This window comes from Strigops habroptila, chromosome Z (assembly GCF_004027225.2).
Source record: "Strigops habroptila isolate Jane chromosome Z, bStrHab1.2.pri, whole genome shotgun sequence".
NCBI lineage: Eukaryota > Metazoa > Chordata > Aves > Psittaciformes > Psittacidae > Strigops > Strigops habroptila.
Genome location: NC_044302.2, coordinates 88589193 through 88601709, shown reverse-complemented (window position 1 = coordinate 88601709; position 12517 = coordinate 88589193). Strand labels below are relative to the sequence as shown.

Here is a 12517-nt window from a genome sequence, read left to right as displayed (position 1 = left end):
CTATCAATGCAGTTGTGCCTGCAAAAATAATGTGTGTTTTATACAAGCTAAATTTTTAAAACATCGAAGTTCTTTGGTTTAGTTTTTGCTACCTTATCAGTATGATTTGATCTTGTATCACTTTGTTAATGAGAAGGTTAATGAGAAGGAGCCATTAGTATCTTACTTTGGAACCAGGTGCCAGATTTGCATTCCATTCACTTAAATTTAATTCCCATGTTTTAAGAAGACAACTTAGCTGCCTTACAGTAAGGCTTTTAAGCAGATTCTGTTTTGCATTAGTTCTCTAATAAAATAGCAGGAAACACACTTTCATGTAGAGCAGTATTCTTATTTACATAGTCCCATTGACACATAGGGTGTTTTCCATAAAAATCAATAATTCTGAGATTTACTTTTTTTCTCTTTTGCTGAAGTAAGCTACACCTGTTGATCATCACAACACTGTAAATATAATTTGATTTTTCTGCAAATTTTTGGGACAGGTTATGTTTCCTGAGAGAATAGGCTTTTACTTGTTGCTTAAATGTCTTATTTGTGTATGAAGGACTTGATATAGACTCATTTTAAAGAGTTCTTCATGCTAAGGCATCCGAATTAAATATGTGAATGTTATTTTTAGTGCGGAACACTGCTTATAAATGCTTTTTAATTCTTGTATCACATATAATGAATAAAACTGAAAGTTTCCTGTGCTTTGAAGAAGGTTACGGCTTTAACAGGAAAAGGTCCTAATGCTGCTAGAGACCTACTCCTTCTTTTCAGGAAACTGTGTTTTAATGTATTTTCACCCTTTGTAACTGCAAGGTAGCAATAAAAGTCAGCATTTCCTGCTAGACGTTCACATAGAATCGTAGACTCATAGAAGGGTTTGGGTTGGAAGGGGCCTTAAAGCTCATCTAGTTCCAACCCCCCTGCCGTGGGCAGGGGCACCTTCCACTAGACTAGGTTGGTCCAAGCCCCATCCAACCTGGCCTTGAACACTGCCAGGGATGGGGCAGCCACAGCTTCTCTGAGCAACCTGGGCGAGCGCCTCACCACATAGTGAATTTCACAGTGAATTTTTTTTTCCTAATACATAATCTAAATCTCCCCCCTGTCAGTTTCAAGCCATTCCTCCTTGTCCTATCACTACTTGCTCTTGTAAAAGTCTTTCTCCAGCTTTCTTGTAGCCCTCCTTCGGGTACTAGAAGGCTGCGTGAAGGTCTCCCCTGAGCCTTCTCCAGGATGAACAAGCCCAACTAAGTCAACCTGTTTCCAGAGCAGAGGTCTTTGTGCCTCCTCTGGACTCGCTCTAACAAGTCCACGTGTTTCTTGTGTTGGGGGCCCAGGAGTTGAATGCAGGATTGCAGGTGGGGTCTCACGAGAGCAGTGTAGATGGGGAGAATCACCTTCGCAGAACTGCTGGTCATGCTGCTTTTGATGCTTGAGATTACCCTGACGCAGGTGCAGGACCTTGCGCTTGGCCTTGTTGAACTTCATGAGGCTCGCACTGGCCCACCTCTCAAGTGTGTCACGGTCCCTCTGGTTGGCATACCTTCCCTCCAGCATGTCAACCACACCACACAGCTTGCTGTCATTGTCAAACTAACTTGCCCACTTCCGCATCTTGTGTATCAGGGAAGCTGCACACTACCCATTGGTATCTGCTCTCTGCACTTGGCTTAGATTTTTTTTCTTCCCTTTTTTTTTCCTTTTTTTTTTTTTTTTTTTTTTTATTTATCATGGCCCAGTTGTGTCATTTCCCCTCCTCTTGTCCCACAGGAAGAGTTACCACAGGTGTAATGCTTTGTTATTTTACCCTGGTAGAAATATGTGTGCTTCTGCTTTAGGGGCATCTTTCCTTGAATCCACAGACCTGTCATACTGTGTATGCTTCCACCACCTTTACTGAGGTTTCTCTTGCCATTTACTATGGTGTCACTGCCACTAGTATTCCATGGGCAGCAGAGGCATCAGTGTCATTATTATGGAAAAGAACAGTGGAGACCAAAGGAATGTGGCAGTAGCCACAGAGGAAGAAGCTTGTTGCTCCAGATTTTTTTCTAAAGCTTTCTTTATATTCAGAAGCAGCTTACAGTTGGCACAGTACAGTCATTTTCACTAAAGTTTCTTTTCTTACGGTGGTTGTAGTTTGAAGTTGTGCTAATACTGGTTTAAAAATTGGTCTAGGTAATTTTTATCTCAAACTTTTAAATTTTTCACTTGCTTTGACAGCATCACTGATTGTGCTGGCTGATCACTTCATGAACCCAACACGAATTTCACTAGTACACTGCGTTTCATCTGGTTTTGTGCTTCTGGGATTTCTGTATTTGTATTTTCAAACTTAATTTTTTGTACCTAGTATTGTAGAAGCTGAAACTGTTCTGTGTGTGCTGTGAACTTCCTGGTTTAATAAATGCTGATGAGTTTTCTTGGGCTTTTATTGTTAATAATGAGTCCTGATTTCTGATACCACCACCCTCCTACCACCCCCTTTACCTCCTTCCGCATGCTGCAACCACTACCCCTCGTTGGTTGTTCAAGTTAGATTAATGTCACGTGGCTTTGTAGTTTCTTGCATTACTATTTTAACTTTAGACAGCTGGATCAGTGATTAATTAATGTGCAGTTGCAATTCTGACTTTTTCTAAGATTGACTTTAGTGTTGTCAAAGTGTTGAAATGCTTTATATTGTGACTGTGTATGTTTCCCCTCTCCCACATGCCCCTCAGGTACTTACATATTAAGCCGTGTTTTGGCATCTGTATCTCCTTCCTTAGTATTTTTTGAAGTCATTTTGATAGCATTTAGTTCTGGAAACTTAGTGTATCAAACTGTAACTCTGGCATGGAAACCAGAAATGTGCCCTCTTGTGGGTAAATCTGTATGATGTACCTCAGTCAGTATCTTGTTTCGATGAGAACTAGAGAACGTCCAGTCTCTTTCTGCCTCTCCCTCATTCTTTAAGTGATTTTATTTATTTATTAATTTGTTTTTATTAAGGATTGATAAATAGCAGAGATTCATTTAGTGACTAGCAAGAAATATAGTTTATTGCAAAATGCAGAAGTTTAAAACTGGCTATGAGGCAAGGATTCTTAAATTTCTAGTAGCATGTTTCCTCATCTGAAAGAACGAAAAAAGTCCCCTGCTCACCAAAATTATAAAACAGCTAATACATAAGTTGCACTGGTTTACTTTCAGTGTGCTGCTACAGATGTCAACTTTGATCATGGTGCTGCAGTTATATCAATATGATGCTACTCAGCGTATAAGAAATGAAAACCATGTTTTGAAGTATTTAATTCTAAAGAAAGATTTAATAATGTAAACTAAGTAAAACAAGTGTATTTAAAGTATTCTATTTAATAGAATCCTTTGAAAAAAGAAACATATAGAGATCTAATAACATAGTATTCTTTAAAATGTAGTTTTAATCCACCTAGTTTTGTCTCTCATTTTCTTCTCAGAAATATATTAAGTCAGTCATATGCAAGTTATTTTTAAAGTAGACATAATAAATTAAAGAATACCCTGGGAATGGAGAGTGAAACATTTAAATGTACGTAGGAAATTTCTGAATGCTGAAGTTGGTTACTTATCTTTGCATTACTACTCAACCTGTTTATTACTGCACATAAACAGATTTTTCCCTTTATTCTGTTTTCCACTGTTCTCATACATGCACATAGCTGAGCTGGGAAGAACTGGTATTTTTGTTAAGGAGGAACGTTTCATAAATGCAGAGCTTGAACCTTCATATAGTAATGAGTGGTCAGAGTCCTCTCATCATTTCGTTGACAATCAGATGCTGCAATAGCTGAAAAAATACAATTGGATTTTGGGTTTTTTTTTCCTTGGATTTTCCTTGGTGTAATTTTTTTATTTGTTTGCTTGGGTTGTTTTTCTTTGGTTTGTTTTTTTTCCCCTTCCCTCATTGTGGTCATCTCTTTACTTAAAATTGTTCACAACCTACGTTCATCCTCTCTTTCTCCTTTAATTTTACCTGTGCCTGTCCATTCTCTCTAAAAAGATTTGTTTATTGTTAGTTTTCCACCCTGCCATTAATCCAGTACTATGGTGAGAAATGAGAAATGCAGAGATACGAGTTGTAGAGAGGATCCACATGACACACTTGGTGCCACTGAAGGCAGTCAGTATTTTCCATGTCCATGTTATGGAGTGTTTTACCAGCCACATATTTACTTTCTACTTAAGAAAAGCTGAAACCAAACAACCCACAACACATTAAATTTAACATTTTAATAGCAATTTTATTTGGAATATTAATTTGCAATGAAGGAGAATATACGTAATTGACAAAAAAAAGAAGGAAGAAGATTACACACACAAGTAGCACTTTAGAAGTATACTTATTAACCATAGCATAAGCTTTTGTAATATTAATTTCCTTGCTATATTGGGTTGGCTTCACTTTATTATTGTGTATTAGGATGATAGCTTTTTCATATATTATTCTCAATATATGCTGTGATTTCACTGTTTTCATTTTGCTGAGGGGTTTTTATCAGTTCCTTTGTGCAGTGTAGTTTCCCTGTGAGACGTCTTTTACGATATCTGTTGTTTCTTATAAAGAAGCAAGAGCCTTAATACAGCTATACTGAATGTGGAAGATTTCATTTGCATATATGTAAACCGATTTTCTACTTCTCTGTTTGAACTGCTACGCTACAATCTGATGCATTGTTTAAAAGCTTTCCAGCACAGCAGTTCTTTGATTTCCTTAATTTAGCTAATGTAACTAACAGTTTCATTTTTTCAGTCTAGAGGTAGAAATGCTGTACTACTCGTACCAGCTACTGTACGAAGCTGATAATGTAAAAGTTTTTAAATATTGTAAAATGTTGATTCTTCTTGACTAATTGTGAGCTGCTACAATGTAGTACTTTTAACTCTTATTACACTTGGGGAATGGAAAACAAAGAAACCCTACAACAAAACTTGTCTGTCAGTCAAGCTATTAATTGTTGCTTGCTCTTGTGATGTTTTGTGTGAAAGAACCTATCTCATCTTGAACTGTCAATTTTTCCTCCCCAACTGCTCAATGTTTTAAATTCCTTAACTGAGTTTACTGATGTTCTTGGTGACATCAAATATGACTGGATCTTAGTCTCTAGTTCTGGAATTGAATCCCACCTTGTTTGCTGGTTGTATAACAGTTTTGCTCTCAACTCAACAGGTGAAATATTTGGACCGACATACTCCTTTGTGGTTTCTTTGTATTGTGCCTGTTGTATAAACTAATCCCATCACTTAATCCCATCTCTCTTGGCCTTTTGTTTAGTCTCATCTGTTTACTCACATCCTCATACTTACAAAAACTAAGTAAGAGTCAGAATTCTTGAATTGCTGTATGTAGTTCCCAGCTGGTGCAGGCAACTACATCCTGTCTCTTCTATAACGTCTGTATGATCCATGCCTATCTCTACTACTCTTAACGGAAGCTCTTCCAAAAAGTGGCAGCTCTGATGGTGCAAAGCTCTGTTCTAATTTTCTTCTTGCTTTCACTCATGCCCCATTTATTGTTCTGTTAGCACTGCATTGTAGCATTCTTCGTTTGTAACCTTCTTTGACTGCTTTAGACAGAGCAACCACATCCCCTCTTGACCTTTGCTTTGTTAGCCAAACAAACCAACCCCTTTTACTCTCCTCTTACAAAGAAAGTTTATTCTTCCCTGACCATCGTATCTTACTGCACTAGCTTCACTCTCAGGTCTGGATCTTTCCATTTCTTATCATGTATCTGTGGAGAAGGTTTCTAATTATCTGATTTCTGAGTGTGTGATTTTGGAGGAATTTTTCCCATTGAATAACTGTATAATTTAATTCTTTTGGCAGTAATACAAAAAAAGAACTTGAAGTAGTGACGGCCTCTGATGTTCTCTTCCTGATCACCAGCTTTCCCAGGTGATCAGGAAGAGAAAGTGAACGGATTTTTTTTTTTCCTTGTTTTCATTGTTTCTATGTGCCATGCAAGTTTCCACTAATACTGATTAGTGATGTGGCCTTAGTCAGCTTTGATGCAGTTTGTTGGGAGAGAAGAGGTCATCAGACATGACCTTTTAATTGAACATATAATTTATCTGTGCAAGGTGTTATTTAGGTTTTTTAAATTACTAACCTTTAAATGAAAACTTAAATTCAAAAACTTTTGGCTTTTGTTCATTTGCTGTTGCAGACTTATTATGGGTATTTTTTGGGTTTTTTTTTTCCATTAAGAATTGCTTGTTTATGGAACTAAGAAACCCCTGAAATACTGTGTGTATTAGTATTCATTTCAGGTTAAAGACCATCTAAGTATCAAGTAGTATTTGAAACTGCTCTGGGTGTTTGAAGACCGTTTTCTCCTGGATTAAAGAAAAAACCCAAAAAAAACCCCCAAAAAACCCACCAAACAGCAAAAACAACAGCCCACTCTAAGTATCTCTCTGTAGCAGTTTCCTTAACTAGATTTCTGTACCTGTAATGTATGATAATTTTAATAAACAATTGTAATGTAGTGGTGAGAATGAGACTGTGGCGGGTGCAGCAAAGGAAGTCAGCTCATTGTCAGTTCTGTTTAACCTCAGCGTTGGTATTTTTTCAAAGAATTCAGTTGTGTGTAGATAGAGAAAGCTTGAAAAGTTAACTTCAGTGGTTCAGTAGAACTTTGAGCGTGAAAAAGACTTAAAACCTTTGCTGTCATTGTCTGTCTTGGCATCTATATGTATTTATTCTCAGTGATGTCCTATATATTGCCATTGGTGTGGTGTAAGAAAGGAGATAAAAATTAGTAAGGAAATTACAGTGGTATTTTGGTTCATATGTATTGTATGTAATTCTAAAAAATGTTTTGTTATAGTAAATAACCACATACATATCAAATTCGTTTAATTTGTTTGCCTTCAGAAAATACCATATGCAATTTTATTTTTTTTTTTTTCATTTCATTAGTATAATAATGGATTGTAATGTGTGATCTTCACAAAGTTTTGTTGTTTTGGAACTGCAATTGAAATTATTGTGATGATTTTTTTTTTTAAGCAGTGTGGACTTTATTACAGTTATCTTTATAGTTAGTGAAAACTGAGTGAACAAATCACCTTTTCAGTAGTTGAATATAAACTGTGCTTTTTTACAGGAAATAAACAAGCTAGTTCAGTAGTGGCTAAACCTTTTCTTTTTGTGAAGGGCAGTGATACAGTTTCTGGTAGTAGTTTGACCAGACAGTATTTAATATTAAAGAGATATTTTCAGACCAATTTTGAAATAGCAACTACTTTTAAACTATACCAAGATTTTGTATTTGTCTCTTTGTTTATCCCTTGCTTTTTGCATCTGTTATTTACTCCTTTTGTTTTTGCTATGTTCTTATATGAAAATTATCTCCTTCTATAAAACTGGGAAGTGAATACGGCAGCTATAATTAATTACACCGAGTATGCATTAAGTACGATCCACCACAGTATGAACTAATAGAAGTTGTGTTAGCAATTTTTGGGTTGGTACTGTATAACCTGAGCAAATTGTCTTCCAATTGCCTTATCTTGCATCTTTTTTGGTGAAGGGCTCTCCTTCTGAGACCAGAAGCTTGCACTCTGATTGCTTAATATCATGTAATATTTAAAATCTACATTGTTCTACTCAGTCTTGGCAAAATTTATATAATATACAGCTGAGGGTATCGTCTGTGTTTCATTTATGTTACTGAATTCTGAAAAAGTAAACTGAGAATTTTAATTTGTGTTTTTCTTTCCTTTTCCTTCTTTATTTTTCTTCTTTTTTTTTTTTTTTTTTTTTTTTTTTTTAGTGCTTGGGAGATGGGAAGTAATGATAGCTGGCACCTGAACTAAAATATCTGTGTAGGCACTACTATCCCAGAACTTCAGGATGAATGGGGATATGCCTCATGTTCCCATCACTACTCTTGCAGGGATTGCTAGTCTTACAGACCGTAAGTACTCTTCTTTTTCTTGACTTTGCTGTTTTGTACCTCTTTGGTAAATATCTGCATTTTCAAGATACTAAAAACAATTTTACTTTAAAATTTCATAGAGGTAAATCTGTTCAAAATCAGATTTGGCATTAAAAATGTTAATTTTCTCATTGCTTTAATTTTAAAAATCTATTCAAATAAAACATGCTAATTTAAACATGAAATGAAATGTAGGATAAAAAAACCCTTAAGGAAACTTGAAACAAAATATAGAAATTCATTGTTTCATAGAATCACAGAATGGTTTGTGTTGGAAGGGGCCTTAAATACCATCTAGTTCCAATCCCCTTGCCATGGGCAGGGACACCTTCCACTAGGCTTGGTTGCTCCAAGCCCCATCCATCCTGGCATTGAACAGTGCTAGGGATGGGACATGTTTGTTTGGAATATCATTCATTAGTATATTTGTGTACCCCCCAAATAAAGAAAAACACATAAATTATAAAATGCTTCTCTAAAACATACATCTCATCATGATCACTGAGACAGAGTGATGGAGAGGGAGAGAGAGGGAGAGGATTAGACTGATACTCAACTAACTAAAGAGAGTTGTGGAATATGCTGAATATACTTGAAACCTAGTTCCTTAATTTTGGACAAGGTACAAAAAAGTACCTAATTAATAGGTGCAAAGACTGGCTGCTGCAGTGGAAATAAGCAGCTGAACCTATGAGTCTTCTTTCTTAGCTGTTTAGCCTACAAAAGGAGCAGATGAGGTGTGTGTACTGTCTTTGACTATATCAGGAAGACAAGATGCAAGAAAAGGAGCTATTTACATCAAAAACTGATACTGGCACAAACCCAAATGGTTTATAATATGGCCAAATATATATTTTTAGAGAAAACTGAGAGAAGATTTATTATTACTATAATGAGGTCCTAGAATAACCATTGTAATAAGAGTACTTGGGACAAAGATGCATGTTGTTTATAAAGTGTGGGAAAGAGTTTGTAGGTCAGTTGTCTGAGGAAAATTGGACTCTGACATAGGAACGTCTAAGCTCTTGGTTTTAGTATGATACTATTGAAACTTGGAGACTTTCCAAGGGACACTTGGAATATATACATACATACCCAGCAAATGAATTTAACTGCCTACAGTAAAAAAAGAGGATGTATTGGAAGAAAAAGCCATCTTCATGTCCTTCTGATATTCTGAAATACCAAATTGGAAGATGCTGCTTGTGTGTTTAGATGTGTTTTTAGATATCTTCATGTATATCTAATAATGAACCATCAGTATGCAAATAGTAAGTTTGCAGGCTATGGGAAGTTTTCCAGCATTAAGTATTTGCAGGTAAGGTTCTAAAGAAAGTCAGAATTCTTAACTGGTAGAAGTCACTGGCCAGACTCCTGGTGCAAGAGTTTCTTGGAACATTTGCACTACGTTTGGTGGGATTAGCCCTTGTTTTAGGTTCATTTGCTTCTTTATCTGTCATATTTATCTGCTATTTAGAAACACCAAAGCAGCTGCAAGAGAAAGGTTTGTAACTTCATCGGTTTATTTTTCTCTGTGTGAAAAGAAGGAACTGCAACAGGCAAGACCTGTTGCCCTAAAAACATGGAGGACATGATGACCGGAGGTAGTAGAGTAGCTAGTTAACTAGCTAAATTTATACTGTTTTAATAAATATGTTTTACTGATCTTGCTAATTTTTCCAAGTTTCTGGCACATTCAACGTAATCTGATGCAAGTAATGAAAGGTAGCTGGTTTAATATATTGTACACTTCTATTTGAATTGCAGTATATTTCTAAATACAGTAATGGTATACATTATATAGGGGGAAAAATACTGGAATTCCACACACCCAGCTTTTTTTTAATGAAGTATTTCAAAACATGAAAGAGCCAAAAGAGTATATTTTGCTTGAGTTTTTTGTTTTGGTTTGGTTTGGTTTTTTTGGTTTTTTAGTATTGGGGGTTTTTTATCTCAGAGCTGTAACCAGCCTGGGAACTTGAAGTTAGACTCATCTTGTTTTTGTGGACCCAAGAAAGTGATTTTTCTGTGTAGATAGCTTTTTGGCCTCTTCTAGCTTACTCTCCTCTTGTCTGTGTAGCTCTGCAAATCATCTGGTCAAGGCTTCTTATAAGGTACACTTCTTGTTATGTCTGCAGACCTAAGAATGCCCTTTAAAAGTTCAGTGTGCTGGTTTATAAGCTGATTGAAATACTGTGATGGGTGTTCTCATTAAATCTTTTGACCAAGATTTGTGAATAGGTGTATTGACTGAGATAACATTTTAGTAATCATACCAACCAATGATACTAGCCTCTTCTTGAGAAGATGACTTACGTATGGATGAATACTAGAGAAGAAAAAACAGAGAATTTAATAAGTGGCTTAAATTGGTTGTTGTTTGGTTTTTTGGTGGGTTGTTTTGAGGGTGGGTTTATTTTTTTGTTTGTTTTGTTTTAGTCTACCCTGACCATACAAAGTGAGAACATTAATTAAATATGAAGATCAGAGTAGAAACCTTAAAGTATATGCTTAGTGCACTTACAGTACTGCATGCAACTACAAGGATTTTGCATTTCATTCTTTTATTAATGCTTTTGGCTCCAAGAGAAAGCTGGCATATATAAATAGCTTAATATTCTGGAATGTTTAAAAGTATGCTTTTATTCATAATACTTGCCTTAGCACAGTTAAATATTTACAGTAATATAGTAATATAACTTTTGGACTTGACTGCATTACTTTGTTTAAGACAGAGTCCAACATTTGTGTGTGTGTATTCGATTTTAAAAAAAATCCAGAAATCTTCCCTATATTTACATGTATATTTTAAATCAAGTTTTCTTACTTAATGACATGAGGAAGTAAGAAAGTATGCATTCTATTATCGTGTTCCATGAAATGATTCTGAGCTCTTTTCTGTTTTCTGATAACAGTTTTGAACCAGCTGCCTCTTCCATCACCGTTACCTGCTACAACAACAAAAAGCCTGCTTTTCAATGGACGTATAGCTGAAGAGGTGAACTGCCTTCTGGCTTGCAGGGATGAAAATCTGGTTTCACAGCTCGTCCACAGTCTCAATCAGGTGTCAACAGATCACATGTATGTATTTTGAACTTCAGTTATATCAGATCCGTATTCCTTGAAATCAAAATTAACTTGATTGAGAAGTATGTTTGTGAGAATCTGAGAATTAGAACATGCAGAGTTTTTATTAGGCTTGTTTGGCAGATGACTGCGATATAAGAGTAAAATATTTTAATCAGTCAGAACATTCATAATTGTCCTGCAGCCTTTATGCAGAACTGTGGGAGATATTTTATAGATCTACTGCTTATTTTATTCTTGCTAGTTAGGAGTGCAGACTTTGTGGTGGTGATTTTGCAATACTCGTTTGTGTTCCACTTTGGTTGATAATGTGCATAGACAAATTATATACCCAGTATTACACAGAAAGAAAGTTTTTTGAGACACCTGTGTAAGACCCATGTCCATTCTGATTAGGTATTGTTGTAACTTAAATATTTTAAGAATTGGACCAGCAAGTGTGGTAATGTGTTCTCTTTTTGTTAATTTTTCCCATTTTTCTTCTTGCCTTCCCTTGCCTTCCCTTGCCTTCCCTTTATCCCTCCTTGCCTTCCCTTTACCCCTCCCTTCCCTTACCTATATCCTTCCCTTCTCTTTTCTCTTTTTTTTTTTTTTTAATTTTTCCTTGGTGTCCTTTGAATTGCCTTATGTTGACAACACACTTTTTCCTACATGTTCCAATCAGTTGTTTAGATGAAGTGGAAGTAGCTTTTAAAAGTCCTGAAAGCAAACCATGACTGAAAGCATGGATGCATTTGTAGAAAATACATTACATTTTTTTGTGTGTTTAAGAGGGAATCCTGTGGTGTCAAAGATATGCCTATTTCCCTTTTTAAAACAAGTGATTCTCAAAGCAATGGGTTGTAACCTGAATGTTACACATTCATGCGTATGTTAATTTTACTCCTACTATAATACTTTATTGATGTTATGCCAAAGCGTACTTTTGTGAGGAAGGTCACAATATAAAAGCGGGCATAAGAAATTTTTTATAATAGTCTGAAACTGACAACCATGTAAATAGAATGCTTTGTAGCAGAAAATAATTTTAAAGACTAGTAGAAATACCACTTCTGCCATTCCTTAAAGAAAAGAGGGAGAAAAAAAGCATACAGGCAGGGAGCAGTGCTTTGCAAGCTTGGTTTTTTCTATGTTTTAACAGTAAATTGTTTTCTTTCATTTGGTTTTGTTTTTTTGTTCTTTTGGTTTTGGTTTTGGTTTGTTTTTTTTTACTTGACTCATAGTTTCTTATAATTTGAAAATGCATTTGCCTCTTTATTTGCTTACTTCCACAATTCCAGAGAGTTGAAAGATAACCTTGGCAGTGATGATCCAGAGGGAGATATACCAGTCTTGCTGCAGGCTATCCTGGCAAGGAATCCTAATGTTTTCAGGGAGAAAAGCATGCAAAACAGATACGGGGTACAAAGCGGTAAGGATTTTTGATTATTTATTGTTGAATTTTATGTTGTTCTGAAGTTTAGGGGCCTG

General features: G+C 35.8%; 1 protein-coding gene across 10 annotated transcripts in view; it reads left to right on the top strand.

Moving 5' to 3' along the window:
* The window catches only part of NIPBL (NIPBL cohesin loading factor), a 150882-nt gene that overhangs the window by 50517 nt on the left and 87848 nt on the right, over window positions 1-12517 (top strand). For 9 of the 10 annotated variants that reach the window (XR_003995102.1, XM_030512489.1, XM_030512491.1 and 6 more), the window contains exons 2-4: window positions 7796-7939; window positions 10876-11041; window positions 12328-12458. Coding sequence is in view for 8 of the 10 variants with exons in the window: in XM_030512489.1 (XP_030368349.1) it covers window positions 7876-7939; window positions 10876-11041; window positions 12328-12458 (361 nt within the window). In the remaining 2 variants the exon portion in view is untranslated. Of the gene's footprint in view, window positions 1-7795; window positions 7940-10875; window positions 11042-12327; window positions 12459-12517 lie in introns of those variants that run through there. The other variant, XM_030512493.1, reaches the window with a different exon arrangement.